The sequence below is a fragment of the Neolamprologus multifasciatus genome, chromosome 22 (assembly GCF_963576455.1).
Source record: "Neolamprologus multifasciatus chromosome 22, fNeoMul1.2, whole genome shotgun sequence".
In the NCBI taxonomy this organism is placed as follows: domain Eukaryota; kingdom Metazoa; phylum Chordata; class Actinopteri; order Cichliformes; family Cichlidae; genus Neolamprologus; species Neolamprologus multifasciatus.
In genome coordinates, this window is record NC_140459.1 from 12,982,053 (window position 1) to 12,998,921 (window position 16,869).

The following is a 16,869-nucleotide window of genomic DNA, read 5'->3' on the forward strand; positions in this document are numbered from 1 at the left end:
GCAGAGAAGTGAGAAGGAGAGAGTGGGTCAAAGTAAGAGATAGAGCAGGAAGGGGAGGAGGGCTGGAGAGGAAGTGATATACTTGGGTTTGAGAAAAAGAAGGCAAAGATTAAAGCGGAAGACAAAGAAAGGAGTGGGAGGAGGAAATGGAGAAAGAATTTGCTGTGTGCGTAAGAGCTTCCCTGATGGTAACTGCAACCAATCGACTCCAACGCGAGAGAGAGACAAGAAGAGCATTCTTGGTATTCAAAGAAATTATTGCAACACAGCAGCTAGAAATGACAGAGAGGTGCAGACACAGAGGAAATTTACTGTACTCACAGCCGTATGCGCTGGGCAGTAAGCGTAGCTAGTGTGCGTGGACTGAGGGTGGTGTTGCGCATGTTGTTGTTGGTGAGATATATAATGCTGCAGACTTGCACGGGTGAAAGAAGGCCCGCTCCAGGCCCCTTGACCACCACTGCTACCAGTGGTCCAATTGGAGCCAAGACTTGGACCCATGGCTGCTGACTTACTGCCGTGGAAACCTCTCACTGCTGCACTGGGCTGGAAGGACGGCTGGATAGAAACAACAGGGAGAAAGAAAAGAAGTTAGTTTTGGATAAAGAGTGAGAGAGAAAAAAGAAACTCTAAGCGAGTGCAATGATGAACATTGGCATCCAAAACATCACAATCAAAAATGCCGGCGAGCAGTGACTGCCCAACTGCTCGCTCACTGACCTGTATCAAAAGAAAAGCAGGATGTGGTGTCGATCTAAAGACTTCATGCCAAAACATCAAGATTGTTCTCTCACTTTCTTTTCACGCAACTCCCTCTTGCCCCCACCCAACACCAGATGTTGTGAAACTTCCTACTGTCACGGTCGAGATGTGTTCTTGCTGGAAAAGCGCTGATTGGTTTGATAAGATTCTTGGATTACAGGCTCGCAACAAAGCTTCCCAGTATGCCATTAAGTATTGGGTATCAACAGGGTCCAGGAAACACAGGGCTGAATCTGCTGACAGTCTGGCTTATGCAGCTCTGAGATGGGTTACCTCGGTTGTCATGGCCAGTGGAGCACAGAAGAAATACAGGACACACAGGGCACAGAGAGCACACATGCCGATCCATGGCATTTTAACAAAACCTAGGGAAAATACTGCAGGTATCTGCAAACTCTTCTAATTCAGAGTTCACTCCCTCACGTAAAACATATAAAATATGATGCAATCTTAAGACCATCTGCCACGAATTTAATTTGCATGTGCAAATTGTGTGCAGAGCAAACCACCTTGAATGAAGCACAGCTGTACATCACTAGTGAACATTAATAGTCCCCTTTAGCCCCTGTTGGATTTTCACTGAGGTCAGAGGCCACCCCACACAGGGGTTACTGGAGCAGAGTGATGGCAGCTGTGCTTAGAAAGCTTTCCAGTTTTGTATTCTTCATCACTAAAGAACTGGAGGGGGAAAATGTAAGCCAAAGTTCAGCCTAATTCATACAATACATACAATGACAGGTTTAGGGTTCATGTTAATAAAAAACAGGAGGAATCTGTTCCCCCCCTCAAAGCAGAATAGATGCATTTATACAGCACTACATGGTGGAAAATGAGGCCCAATGGTGTCATAAAACCAAAAAAGCGCTGGGAAAAAACAGAAATATGCGAAGCACAATTTTGAATCACCAGGTTTCAACCCATGTAAAAATGGAAACTACAGCTGGAAAACAAAAAACAAAAAATAAATAAAGCATCCTCCCCCTTTTAACAAACATATGAAACGCACCGAGATGTTCTTTTCTCTCAGGGCTTAGATAAAAGGCTTAGTCACAGGGTCAGAATTTGAAACCGTGTGTGGGCAGGATATAGTGTACCAACAACAAATAAGCATTTCGAGCTGGATCTCGCTGATGGAAGTTATTGGGTGCTATAGAGACATTAACACAATGTTATACTGCTACTGTAAAAGCCAGAGGGGAAGGACGGCCCCCGGTATGGTCCATTAAGCTGCGTGGCCATAGACGCTACTTTAACACAAATATTCGCCAGTTCATGGAGTTTAAGTGCTGCCCCAAGTCGTGCAACAACCTCCGCTGGTCTAATGAATGAGGATCATTCAGGCAATGAGGAGGCATTTAGGACTAAAGCATCTATGCAGAGATGTTCTGTTACAGACTCTTTTTCAATGAATTTTAAACATGTTTAATACATTTAAAGGCGATTTGGATGATTCACTCTTTATATGATAGGGCAGGGCTGTGTTTTACACGAGCCCGAGATCCAAGGGTCCTGACATTCTTGACTAGAATACAGCATCGGTCCCCAGACTGAGATTCATGTCACAGATTTTCAGCGGCTTGTCAGAGAGCTACAGTCTGCCCATATTTCAGCATTTTATAAAAGTATCTGGTTACAGGTACTTTTCCACTTTTAAGGAGGAGGCTTTTACATATTTGGCAAACAGATGTGTATATACTGTCTGCTGGCTTACACATTTCTTTGTGGTAGCTTATGCATTTCTTTGAAACTCAATTGTAATGGTTTCACTGTAAATCTAACCATCCTGAGTAAGGATAATGCAGGAAGCTGCAGTGGATCCACACAGAGACTACTCACATGAGAGTCAAGACTGGCAGGCAGCTACTCCAGCCAGCTATCATCTATAATACATTTACACTTGTCAGCCTTTGTGTGCAACTTTTAATAAGTCTCTTTCCACAAGGGTCATGTAAAAATCTATCTCAGGACTTGCGTAATCAATGCTGGATCATCAAAACAAAATATATGATTAATTGATTTTTAGCAGTTATTTATTAATGCTAGCTCTAATTCATATTCTTATCATGTATCATATCTATCTAATAGACTCCAATTTGTGCATGTAAATGGAGAGTCCTCTTCACACACTGAGGTTAATTATGGAGTTCCACAGGGTTCAGTGCTAGGACCAATTCTGTTTACATTATACATGCTTCCCCTAGGCAGCATCATTAGAAGACATAGCATACATTTTCACTGCTATGCAGATGACACCCAGCTCTATCTGTCCATAAAGCCAGATAACACACACCAACTAGTTAAACTGCAGGAATGTCTTAAAGACATAAAGACTTGGATGGCCACTAACTTTCTGCTTCTTAACTCAGATAAAACTGAGGTCATTGTACTCGGCGCTGAAAAGCTTAGAAATATGGTATCTAACCAGATTCTTACTCTGGATGGCATTACCTTGGCCTCCAGTAACACTGTGAGGAACCTTGGAGTCATTTTTGACCAGGATATGTCCTTCAACGCACATATTAAACAAATATGTAAGACTGCATTCTTCCATTTGCGCAACATCTCTAAAATTAGAAATATCCTGTCTCAGAGTGACGCTGAAAAACTAGTTCATGCATTTATGCAGCAGATGGCCGCCCCTCCCTGAGCCTGGTTCTGCCGGAGGTTTCTTCCTGTTAAAAGGGAGTTTTTCCTTCCCACTGTCGCTTGCAAGTGCTTGCTCATAGGGGGTCATATGATTGTTGGGCTTTTCTCTGTATCTATGAAGCGCCTTGAGGCGACATTTGTTGTGATTTGGCGCTATATAAATAAAATTGAATTGAATTGAATTGAATTGAATTGAATGTGATTGAACAGTTTTAACCTAAATGTGAACACGGGTGGTTTTAGGGAGTAAAAAATGTTGGAGCTGCTGCATATGATTCAACCCATTCTTTTGGCAAAATACCTAATGGCTATGTAGGTCCACAGGGCAAAACATATTACTTTTTTACAATAAAAGCTCATCCCCACACACATATTGTTTGTATAATGTGATAATACAGAAAGTTCAGAAAAAGATCAAATGAAGAGAATATTAAAATGTTAACTATGTTTGCTTTTCTTGGGACATTTTATGCTGTTTTGTCATACTTTGTGAAAAGGTCATCTGAAATTACCTAAACTGAGTGAAAGAAAATCTGTATTAATGGAGGTAACTTGGTGCTGCCCCACTGAAAATCCACATATTAATGTCTCATCCAGCGTGTAGGCTTTAAATCATAATACATTAATACATGCTGCAAATAGAGGATGTGCATTATTTTTTGATGCAAGATACTGGCATGGTTTAAGTGAAAAGAAAAACTAACTACTTCAGCAAGCCAGGGAATAATCAGCACCATTTATTACTGAAGATTCAAGTAATGCAAAATAATGCTTTTCTTTCAGCCGTGAACAAGTGAGTGAGTGTTGCGGATCCATTAAAACGTAGAGAAGAACCAGAGCGCAGCACCTCTCCTGAGTCCATGTTTCTCTGGTTAAGTGATTTTCCCCATTCTCTTCTCTCTTCCCGGTGATATGGGCATGGTTAGATGCATCAGGGGACAGACCTTTTTGAATTACAGAACTCTTCTCTCTCTTGTCTGTCTTTATTTAATGTGCATTACTGTTAGGTGTTATGGGAAAACCGCTATTTAACTCAGTTGGCACAAAAAGAGTAGCTTTTTTTTTTATTAATTTCATTTTAATTTTCTATTTTTACTTTCTCAGCTCAGTTGTCATTAAATAAATTATACTCACTAGCCACTTAATTATTTTCAACAGCTCATTAACACAGTTGCCCAATTAGCCTATCACATGGCAGCATTCAAGTGTATTTAGACATGTGAACACTGGTCAAGACAACCTGGCGAAATTCAAAATGAGCATCGGAATTAAGAAGAAAGGAGATTTAAGTGAATTTGAATGTGCCGTGGTTATTCATGCAAGACAGGCTGATCTGACTCTTTCAGAAAATGCTGATCTACTGGGATTTTTCCACACAACCATCTGCAGGGTTTACAGAGAACGAACCAAATAAGAGAAAACATCCAGTGTCCAAGAGTCAGTTCTCTAAATGAAAATGCCTCGTGATGCTAGAGGTTAGAGAAGAATGGCCAGACTGCTTTGAGCTGATAAGAAGGCAAAAATGACACACTCGTTACAACTGAGGTATGCAGAAGAGCATCTCTTCTTAGCAGAAGACCGTACCGGGAGCCACTTCTGTCATCTTAGAACACAAACCTGACGCAACACAAAGGCTGCAGTATAGTTTAGAAAAATGTTGCTAGCTCTAATGAAAATAAAATGCATAGAGTGTGTACTTAAATTGAAAAATGTACTCCAGTATAAGAAATACATAAATCTAACCTGGTTTTGGTTGTAATGGCCACTCTAAGTATTGGAGAAGGAAGCTTGCCACAGCATTTTATTTTAGCCTATTTTATAACTCGTGAACTAAAAAGAAGAAAGAAAGACATTGTTTCCTCTGGAATCAACCCTCTGTGAACACTCTGTGACCTACGACTATTATGAAACGTCCACTAAGGATGGTCATACAGAACGACTCCTTGTATACTGGAAATATTTCCAAATCTATGTCACAACAGAAGAAAAAATAAAGGGGAAGTTGTTGAGGAAGTAATCAGTGCCCTATTACCAAGACATCACATGGCTTTTGTAGTAAAGAAAGTTTTACAAAAATATGGTGTGTACAGACTTTCTTATAAGATGAATCTAAGACCTTGAGGCAAAACACTGCTTTTTTCCCCCTTACGAGTTTCCTTAAATTTGATCATACCCTTTAGCTCAAGGTGTAATACCAAATTTTGAGAAATAATATTGTCTCATTGCCTACTCTGCTTACTGTACACATTAAATAACACTGCGCTGTGATTATCTGTTCATCCAGAGGGCATTATGCCCCATTGCTAATGCTCGGTAATGCAGGCAGAAATGTGGATTTCCCACAACACAGTTTCAAATGTGCTGGTTTCCTGTTGTGCTTTATCTGTGCTTTATCTTGGCTCTGTGCTTGTTTTCGAAAAAGCCCAGAGTATTGCCAAAAAGGCGTGTTTTTCTCATGTCACCTCCATATTGCCATTTTACATGAGGCCCACGCAGAATGACGAATGACCACTGGCACAAAACTGCTATGTGCTTAAAAAGGGATTAAATGAGCAAAAATTACGTCTCCAAAACATGACAAACGGCTACACATCCAAGTGCCAAAGCATTTTTTGGAAATTGGAAAATGAATTAAGAATGAGAGGCTCTGTGACAATGAAAGTCACCCCAGATGGCATCAGTTAGGGGACATTGTTTTCAAGAGGGTCCTCCACGCATGCTTGCTCTGTTTGGCCAGCTATGAAAGAGATGCAGCTTTCCTTTGGCATCTCTGATGACTGACTTCCTGGAAGCTGTGTTGCGTGAAATGGCCTCTTCTGTACAAGTCCATCTCCTTTGCCAGTCCTCATCCCTTAACGCAAGTCAGCTTCCTGCTGCCAAACATGCAGGTTTTGTGTGTCACTCCTGGTAAAATGCAGGAGACAGAGATACGACAGGCTCTCTGGGTCACCCGTAGTTCCGCCTAGTAAGATCACAAATGGAAGCCCTGTTCACTCGCTATCATTCTTTCTCCAGTACTTGCGGACCGAGTTCAATCGTAACCAAGGCAACGCGGTGGCAGGGCATGTGTAGATTTTGGCACGTGGGACACGTCTGACAGGTTTCAGGCTGCTCTCAGTTGAAAAGCAAGTGAGAAGTTACCCCTGTGGCCTCCACAATCACTCGAACTGGGGCAAAAAGGACTGGCAAGAACAAAACTCTGCCTCTGCTTCTCTCTCTCTTTCTGCTTATTCTATCAACGCTTTAAGAAAACACTTCTGATGAAAGTCTGGAGGGCCACGCGGTAGGTGGTAACCAAGGCAACAGGGTCAGAGTGTGACATTATACTTGTGATGGCTGACAGCCACTTATACAAGCATTACAACCTTTGGAGTGTGGTGTATACTGTGAAAATTTCTGCACTGACCTCACCGCGGCTGCAAAATCTTTATTGACTGGAGTCCCCAAACAAACTGCTGTGACCCTACCTGTTAAGAGACTTTGCTCTAATCTCAGGAGATGAACTGGATTCACAGCGTACACTTCCTGCTGCAATATTATTTCAAGCTATTGGGTGGTTTGACACCAGGTTTGTGTATTCAAGCTCAAAGTGGACTCCTAACCTGTTTTCATACCAAATATAGTCTTTTGGTAGGGAATAGAGGTGCAAAAGGGGTCACAGAGACAGACAAAAAAAACAACAAAAAAAGAGGATAGATGCCAGAAGCAAAGATATTTATTGAATGAGTCTTTATTTACCAAAGAATCTTTGATGAACAATAATATGACCTTTCTGCGCTTGTAGCTCAAAGCAAACCTCACAACATTCTGTGTCTGTTCCCCGTCTCACCAAATATTTTCCTTGGCCTCTCACATGTTTTTGCTCTGATGAACTTAAAGGCAGCTGCCGCTGTGAAGCGGATGTAGAGCCCTAAATTTGCATCTTGACCTCCTATGGGAAGCAAATAGAAAGAAATGGGAGTTGATCATGCCAAGTTACATTACTGTTAGCCTAAGCTGAAGAATTCTGATTTTGATAAAACCTTCACCATGAAACTGATACCCAAAGTACACAGTACTCCTTTTCCTGCCGCCTTCCCTTGAACTCCCACTATTCTGGGACCAGCTACAAGAAGCGTTCACCTCCTCCACGGAGAGGGTAGATAAACATTTATACACAGGGGTACTTCAGGGAGGGTAGAAAACCTAATACAGGGCTAGGGAAGGATGGATTCGACAGTTCATCACATTAGCCAATTTGTCAGTTTGAGTCAGATTTTCAATCAATAATCAATGAAGGCGTTTGCTGCTCTTTTTCAGCAATTTTTCTGCTTCATGCTGTTGTAGACTGAAGCAGAGTAGCAATCTATGTGGAGATTTTCACATACTTGTAAGTAACCTCATTCATCTTCAAATAATTTTAATCATAACCGGGTTTGCATCTAAACTAGTTTCTCTTACATTTCAGTGAATCCAAGAAGACTCACCATCCGGACTGATTGTGTGGTGAACTCCCAGAAAAACGCTTTAGCATTAGCCGTTTCACCAAGTGCTTCAAAAATGATATACATGTGTGTTAAATCAACAAAAGGGTACAAAGAATTTATTATATATTGCATAGGACAACAAAGTATGTGTGGGGTAGAAGGATAGATGGATGGGGGTCAACAAAACATATCGTACCATCCATCCATCCATCCATCCATTCGCTTCCGCTTATCCTTTTCAGGGTCGCGGGGGGCGCTGGAGCCTATCCCAGCTGTCATAGGGCGAGAGGCGGGGTACACCCTGGACAGGTCGCCAGTCTGTCGCAGGGCCAACACACAGAGACAGACAACCATTCGCACTCACATTCACTCGCACATTCACACCTAGTGGCAATTTGGATTATCCGATTAACCTATCCCCACAAGCTGCATGTCTTTGAACGGTGGGAGGAAGTCGGAGTACCCGGAGAGAACCCACGCAAAAACGGGGAGAACATGCAAACTCCACACAGAAAGGCCTGATGGTGGAATTGAACTCACCGTGCCACCGTGCTGCCTACATATCGTACCATGGGAAACCATTTCATTTTGCATTATCAACGTAAGTTACATTTTTGAAATAATGATCTCTCCCTAATTTTGTTCTTTGTGTATAAAGCCAACAATTATTTACACATCACAAAACTGATTTATTAACACCTACCAAAATTCTCCCCTGGGGTGTCAGATTAGGGAAATGCTATTCCCAAGGGCTGCTACCAGTGACAAATTTAGTAGAATTTGTCTGCTGTGCTCTCTTTTCCTATTATTCTATGGGGTTAAACCGTTACAGGAGTTACTGAGAGCATAAAAAATAAATAAACAACAGGCATAACAAAATTTAAGGAAATTCTCATTGCTGCAATACCCACGTTTCCATGCATATCGCCATAAATCTGTTTAAGTAAATAAGTATGTCTGTTTTTTGTTTTCAAATGATGACATGGGATCTACTTGAAACTTGGTGGAGTTTGGGTGCACTGCAGTCCTTACTTTAAATCAATTTGGACTAAGGGTGGTCTCATTATTGGGATCCGGCTGAAGCCATGCAAAACCTGCACTCTCATATGCACGATTTGATCTCATAGGTATGTCACTCTACTCTGTGGAGTCATAACGATGATATTAAATCAGATTAAAAAAATATATATATATATATATATATATTTTTTTAAAAACTCCTGACTGTAGCTTCGCCTGTTTCTGATACTATTATGTCTGTGACAGCAGGCGCTGCACTTGAGTTCTGAATTACAGGAATCCAGGATGAATGCACAGTACTTCAACACGTTAACAGCAGTATAGAGACAGGCTGTTAATGTCTGCTGCTGAACTATGATTACAGCTGTTTACCCACTGGGGAAGCCGAGCTGTGTCTGAGTGAATCACACCTCCAGACAAATGCTTTTACACTGACATTTTACCCCTCTTTTTATGTATGCTTTTTATACACCCACTTCTCTGGTTCCGTCACTTTGTCTGTTTATGTCGCTCTGTCAATGTCTCCTTTTGTCTCTCTCCCTCTCTCTTTTTTTCCTCTTTGTGTATTTCTAACTCTCTCTATGTGGTCAACTCTCTCTCTCCTTCTGTCACACTATAAACTGCGGGGATGATGGATGCCCCTGATTGCCTGAAGCCTGTGAGTCCAGCACACTAAATTCCCAGCTCTGTATAGTGCTGTGCGCCATTAAAACAACACCTACACAAAGCAGAAATAGCCACACATGATCACTAAGTGAGCACAGGTCTGTATGGTCAAAGGGGCGAGGGGCTGACGAATATAATTGACACTAAATCTATAACAAGCACTTGGATTTGTTTTACCAGCTGATTTATGGTTACTGAAACTGTCAAAGCTATTCTTCTCGTTACACAGTCTTCTTATTGAAAAGTTCTGTTAGCTGCAAAAGATACATAAAGCTACATATTGCTTTGGGTAATAAAGCGGATATAAAACTCTTATCTACTTTACTTTTGACATTTTCAGTAAATAAATAGCAACATCTTAGTATTGACAAATGGATGAGCAAAAAGCCTAATTGTGCTTTTGTCCATTCTTTAATTTTACCAAAGTAAATACCAGATGAGCCAACAAAGTGTGAAATGCATTGATGTATAAACATGGCTCATTTCACAAAAATGTCAAGACAGATAAAAAAGACATTTGTTACCAGCTCTTGCTGTAATCTCTATTGCACATTCCTACATGTTACATAAAAGGACAACAGAATGTGTGGTGGTAGTACTCATGTCTGCACAGCTTTGCTCATGGTGAGACAGCGCAGCACTTAGGTTTGGCTGTGCTTCTGTCACTGACACTGTCCCAGCAGGCCAAAGTGAGAAGATGGGAGGGGGGGGGGGGGGGGGGGGGGGGGGGGGCGTAAGATGAGAGGTGACGAGCATGGCTTTGAGGTGACGTAAAGTCTTCCATTTCTGTCTGTCAGGGATTAAGTCTCTCAGAAAGAAAGACTTACTGAGGGAGAAAGACAGAGAGAAACATATATATAGAAAAAAGAAATAAAGGAAGAAAAGGAGACAATGGTTATTTTAGGGTCTTTATCCTGCAATAAAGTGCCTTGAGCTGACTACTGTTGGGATTTGGTGCTATATAAATTAAATTAAATTAAAAAGAGAAAAGAAAAAGTGAAAAAAGAAACAAAAAGAAAGAAAGAAACTAACAGACAGAAAGAGAAAGTACGAAAGAAGACAGAAACCTAAAGACAGAAAGTCTTTGCTTTTCCAAATATCCAGTGAGAAGGGCAATGATAGGGGCCTTGCATCATATCTTTGCTTCTCCTCCCCCTTCTTCTGCAGTGTCCTTGGCTCTGTGTTCCCTCCAGATGGGCCTTGGTTGCTGCAGCACCTCTCATGATGACACGGGCCCCAGCTGCCTACTGCTGCTGCTGCTATTTCTAGGCCTGTACCCCTTCCACCTCAAGGAAACATGATACCACCCTCAAACATACACATCTGTCAGCGATTACAGAATGTACCGTGCAGGTACAAACTTTTGACTTTGGTGGGTTGAAAAACTGCAAAAAATGCATAGATTTTTTGCGTATATCAAGCAAAGAGCATTTGCCATACTCTGCTTTAAAAGACCACAAGCTGCTGGGCGCACAGCACAAACCTCTCACATAAATGAAAACACAGTCATGCAGACCTGCAGAAAGGGTCAAGGTCAAAAGACATAAAACACCATTCTCCCCTGTACTGTTAATCTCCTCTTCTTTCATGCTTGAAATCTATTTTTGTTTTGTTGTTTTCGTCATATCCCTAGGGTGGCTGGAAATGAAGAATTAAGACAAGAGCACAAGAAAACAAACCAAGTTGCAACGAAGTCAGCGAACACTGCAGCCCTCCAATAACAACAGTTCTTGATAAAAGTCTATTTTCTCTGCACACTGTCTCCACATGATGTTATCATTTTTCTTTAAATTCAATAAAGTCTTCCCTCCCCACTCAGATGAAAACTGTATAGTTCAGAGACGAGCACACAGTTTTGTGAAAGTTTCCCATATGAGGCCGCCTTGTGCAATATGACTTTGCTGAAACGCTGAGGATGTACTGCTGTGAGAGGCTGTTATGAACACAGATCGTTATTAAACCTTGGGCTTTGTTTTGATTTCCACTAAAGAAGAGCAGACAATTACTGCGTGTGCCGCATAAAGGAGACAAAATGTCTTCTTCAGTTAAGAATCGGATCAGGCTTTTATAATCACTCTCCTCCTATTTGCCTAGGTTTGTCTCAGCAAAGGGAACCATCATAAACCACATTTATCCACGTGCAAGCATATGCCCTGGGTAAGAAAAAAAGTGGGTGATCTTAAGGTTTAAACAAATGAAAAAGATGGGCCACTTTTTTTTTACCTATGAGTATTTTCCAAAAATATAGTAAATAAAGGTGAATAATGCATTGTTTTCAATTAGAAGTGTTTAGATTATCCTTTTTAATATATTACAGCATGTACTGTAAGAGTGGAGAATTCCACATTGCATCTCACGCTCCATCTACTGCTGCAATATCTCTCTATCTCCCTAATTCAACTTAAGGAAGACTCTAGTATAAAACAGAGTGATCCTGCCACTCTGCACCCCAGTCGAGCATCACAGGGTACACATGTACAGTCATGACCACATTCCAGCTTCTCTCTAGACCGCTGACTCAGGGACATGTCAGAACAGTGGCTCTTGGCCCCCTGAGAAGGCTAGACAGCTATACTGTCACTGTTTTGAAAGGTCGGTGCTGTGATATGATTGTACCACGACCTGTCAGACAATGTGTTATCTTTTCTCCGGGAATACCCCGTTGGTAGGCAAGAGAAAAATGTTTCCTCCTGCCTGTCTTCATAAGAAAGAATGAGATTAGCTGTTTAAACTTGTTGGTAGGAATTTCTTCATTAGCTTGATAAAAACAAGAGCTATAAATTTAATCTTCAGATTAAAAACAGCCTTTAAAACCGCATAGCTGTCTATCCAAATCAACAGTTAAAAGCACAAAATACACAAAGCTGAGGCACTTGAGCTGTGCATTCAGTAATTAACTAAGTTAATAAACTGCGAGCACTCGTGTTCTTGCTCTGCAGCTGTGGAGTGCAACGAGAATGTGTTCTGCTTAGTGACAGACCTCTGTGCCGATTGTCTTCTTGTGTCCTGCCACAAGCACATGAGAACATGCTCCTCTGGAACAGCAAATGACAGGATGCTAAGCGCATCACAATAATCACAGGGCACGAGAGGATAAATGGGAGGCAAGCAGTCAAGGGACAAACATTAAAGCAGCCAAAAATAATGTATAGGCTGCATTTTTTAGCCTGATTCAAACACCAGTGACAGAGCACCATGGTTTACCAGATATACTTATTAAGAACCAACAGATTAGTTTAAAGATGGTTCCTTCAGTAAAAATATGAAGGGCTAATTCAGTTATGCACCAATTTTATTAAGTAAACAGTTCAATTCAGCAAACGAATCACAACAACAGCTGTCTCGGGGTGTTTTACACTGTGTGAGGTAAAGACACTACAACAAATAATAATGAGACAACCCTCTATAAGCAAGCACTTAGAGACAGTGGGAAGGAAAACTCCCTTGTAACAGGAAGAGCGTGTATAACCTTTTGGTATTGATTAATTAAAATAAAATTTCTGTCTTTTTTTGAACCAGGACTACTTCTTTCAGAAAACAGCTTAAAAGTTAGAGTTGAAGAAAACTGCTCACCTATGAATAAACTTTGACTACCTATGGACAACAGGGCGATGATGAAGTTGTGTGCTACCCTTTTGTTAAGTGACAACATACCATTTCCAGAAAAGTCTGCTGCCTTAGCTGAAAATCCATCTTTTTTTAAATGTGCAGCAGTGCTTTTGTTGGCGGGGGTTCTACTCAGCTGCCATTCTACCTGTGTGCAGCTATTTATTAGCACTATTCTTTCAGTTACGCTTTTACTGATGGTGTATGCCACAGCTGCTGGGCTCTCAGTGTAGCAGACACCAATATTAACACTTCAGAAAAGAATGTGTTTTAAGGGGTGCCATCTAAGACACGATTGCAATTTTATTCATGAGTAGTGTCTATTTTCTGGTGTATAAAGGCACTTGTTTCCACCCATCTGGCACAGGTGGTGTACCGAGCAGACCGACCTTCAAAGTGTACTTTTTTCGTTATCATATTTGTAGAAGCGATTGGCCGTGCTGCTGTATTTATATTACAGTTTTTCTCAAAGGCTAAAACACAAAAGCCAATCCTCTAAACCAAATGACCAGTTGTCTAAACACATTTACTAAATCTAGCCATCATTTACCAATATCATAAACACATGTCACATGAAGACACAATTCACAGAACACAATCCTCCGTTGTCATAAATCTAAACACATCTTTCCTTGCTAAAACACAAGTTGCAAAAGAACTCTGCTCATATTCTCAAACGAAAGCTCATGTGATGCAACATGCTTGCCATAGTCAGCGATATTTGAACACAATGAACACACCTGGCGTCATTCATTACACACAACAACTCAAAATTGAAGACACCTGTTGCTAATGAAGGTCCAGGAGGGAGAGCAAGACAACCTCGCACCATCATTACGGACAAGCTGCGAGCAACAGTCATTGACCATGTCACTGTCCATGGCATGACAATGGCTGAAGCAGGACTAAGAGTCTGTCCAAACCTGAGTAGGTTCACCGTGGCCACAATTATCAGGGCATTCAGACAACACAACGGGTATTGTACTCGATTGCTTTCTTTGTCACAATACAGTTTTACAAACCTGTAAAAGTAGTCTATTGGTTTCAAATTGGTTGTGACTGTATTGTAACACATGACTCCGGGAGATCAGAGACAAAGTCATTGCCGATAATGTCAACTTTGAGAGCATTGACGATGTCAGCTTGGCCACAATAGACCGAGTTCTCCGGCGCAAAAAGACGCGGATGAAACAGGTCTATAGGGTTCCCTTTGAGCGCAACTCTGCGCGACACAAAGACCTACGTTACAAGTATGCGCAAGTAAGTATACATCCATGTTCACAGTACAGTTAGTGGACATACTGTGTTGCTCAGTGGCCTACATTACTTCTGGACAATACTGTGCTACCTGATTGACTGTTGTTCTGAACATCTGTGCACTTTCACATTTTCACAGAGGATATTACAGTTGGACGCAATGGCCAGATCTCATGAGTACCTCTTCCTGGATGAGGCTGGCTTCAACTTGCAGAAACGAAGGCAAAGAGGCCATAACATCATTGGCCAAAGAGCCATCACTGAGATCCCTGGCCAATGGGGGGTAATATTACCCTTGGTGCGGCCATGGGTTGGAGGGGCTTGTCCACCGGCATGCTGTCCTTGGGTCTTGCAACACCCAACGTCTCCTCACCTTCCTAGAGGAGCTAAAAGACATCCTCCTGAACTGCCAACAACACCATCCTGGGCCCGCACATCACATTTATGTGATCATTTGGGACAATGTCCGCTTCCACAGAACAAACCAAATCAGAGAGTGGTTCACCACTAACAGTGACCACTTGGATGGAAGGTTTATGACAGACAACCATACACAAGAGAGAACTTCCTAAGGGCAATGGAGCTGGCCTGTGTTGACATCCCCGCGGAGGCCTTCCAAGGATGGATTCGCCATTCCAGGGCGTTTTTCCCGCGGTGCCTGGCAAGAGACAATATAGTCTGCGATGTGAATGAGGTGATGTGGCCCGATGCACCTCAGCGACATGATGCCGCACAGTGATTGTGGTGTGTGTGTGGTGTGAATAACGTAAATAAAAAAACTTCACACCCTGATCATGTTTTCAGGAGTACTGCTGTGTGCAATAGATTCTGTTTTTGCATTGAGTTGTGTTACAGTAGTGTACGTACATGCAGGATTTTCTATAGATTTAATCTTCATATGAAACTCACAAATCTAAATGCCTAATCCTCTGCAGAGATCTACGACGATCCGTTACTGTATGGTTTCTAAAAATATACATTGGCAGTTATAAAATAAAGAACCTTCTCACAAATTGGGCATTGTGTTTTCAATTGTTTTGCTGTAGTGTGTAATGATGTGTATAGTGTTTACATTTTTGAAAGCTTCGAGCTGCTCTTTTGGTGTGAACGTTTGAGTTTTGCAGTGGAAAGGTGTGGTTGTGTTTTTGTAGCTTTAGAAAAGGGTGTTGTGTTTAGACATTGGGGAACATGGTGGAAACGTTTGTGAAATGTCTTTTAGCATTTGAGAAAAACTGTAAGCAAACAATAATTCTGTATTTAGCCATAGAGTGGCAGATACATATTTCAAAGCCTCACATTGAGATCCTTCAAAAACCTTTCTGGTTATTTTTTCCAACTTTGTGTTTTTTTGTCGCTATTAATAATGTAAACTACAAAAAAATGATAAAGTAAGATCCGGCTTAGAAATACTGGAATTTGCCTTTAAGTGGACATCATGTCATGCACAGTGTGGAAAAGAATGATCTGTCAACTAATGAACATTACTTTCTGCTCCTGTCGTCATTTCTCAGGGGCCAAATGATTTGATGCACACTAAAGTATTCACCAACATTCAGCAAATGGCCAAACTAACCATAAATCACAAAACAGCAGGGAGGGTGCGCCCGAGACCACTGAGTCAGCTTAAGAAACTTCATGATTTATGCTAGTCGGAGCCATCAATCTCTGTAATTCAGTTAGAAAAACAGCAATAGCTTCCGAATCCACACCACAAGTCTTCCTTCAGTTCATAGGATCTAATGAAACTATCATTTGAGGTTTTGGTTTATGTTTCGTGGTCAAAGTTTTCACGGGCAAAATGCGTTTCACTGCACTGCACAACACAAATCCTTTGACAGCAGTTTGTGTTCTCTGCGGCTGAGTGAGGCCATGCAGGCAAACGCAGATGGAGCGTCACAATTTCCACACGTTCCACCCTGTTTTATTAAGCTGTTAAATAGTGGATTAAGCTGCTGCTCAAATATGACTTTTAACTATTCATATTACGCATATTTAGCCAGTATATACTGTTGACATTCATGTGTGGGCCTCCATGTGCTGCAGAAAAGCTTTTTTCCATCTCACCTTATCATCCAAATCTAACCACAGTGGTCACTCAGTCCTGCTTTTGTGCATCCTGTCCTTCAGGCAGATGAATGAGTATGATACGTTTTGGCAGTTGAGGTTTCAAAATGGAGCCACTGGTTAAGAGAAGTGACATGATATAGACAACAAAGTCAAGCGAAGAGCCAGGAAAACACGGGGCCCCTAAAGTGAAATCCAAAGACAGGACTTTTGCTGTCAACATGTCAAAAGAAACTGATATGACACATCAAAAAAACACCTACATTGAACAGACATGTTACATGAATACAGAGAGAATGTGTTTGATTAGGCAGTACTGTGCAAAAGCCCTAAACCACTCTTGCAATTTTTAAGCTTGAGAAACAGTTCTCCAGGCTTTCTG

At 41.4% G+C, this 16,869-nt stretch overlaps 1 protein-coding gene and 2 long non-coding RNA genes across 8 annotated transcripts in view; 1 reads left to right on the forward strand and 2 right to left on the reverse strand.

Annotated features, from left to right (window-relative positions):
- LOC146493076 (uncharacterized) overlaps window positions 1-16,869 on the forward strand; it is a 423,488-nt gene that overhangs the window by 282,518 nt on the left and 124,101 nt on the right. The window lies entirely within an intron of this gene.
- The window catches only part of LOC146493077 (RNA-binding motif, single-stranded-interacting protein 3-like), a 307,462-nt gene that overhangs the window by 239,030 nt on the left and 51,563 nt on the right, over window positions 1-16,869 (reverse strand). For all 6 annotated transcript variants that reach the window (XM_085148672.1, XM_085148676.1, XM_085148674.1 and 3 more), the window contains exon 3: window positions 322-558. In XM_085148672.1, coding sequence (XP_085004798.1) covers window positions 322-558 — 237 coding nt within the window. The remainder of the gene's footprint in view (window positions 1-321; window positions 559-16,869) is intronic.
- On the reverse strand, window positions 2,998-14,940 carry LOC146493079 (uncharacterized). Its single transcript, XR_014871949.1, has 2 exons — window positions 14,136-14,940; window positions 2,998-14,089 (listed from the first exon to the last, which is right to left on the reverse strand). It is a non-coding gene; the product is annotated as an uncharacterized LOC146493079 (long non-coding RNA).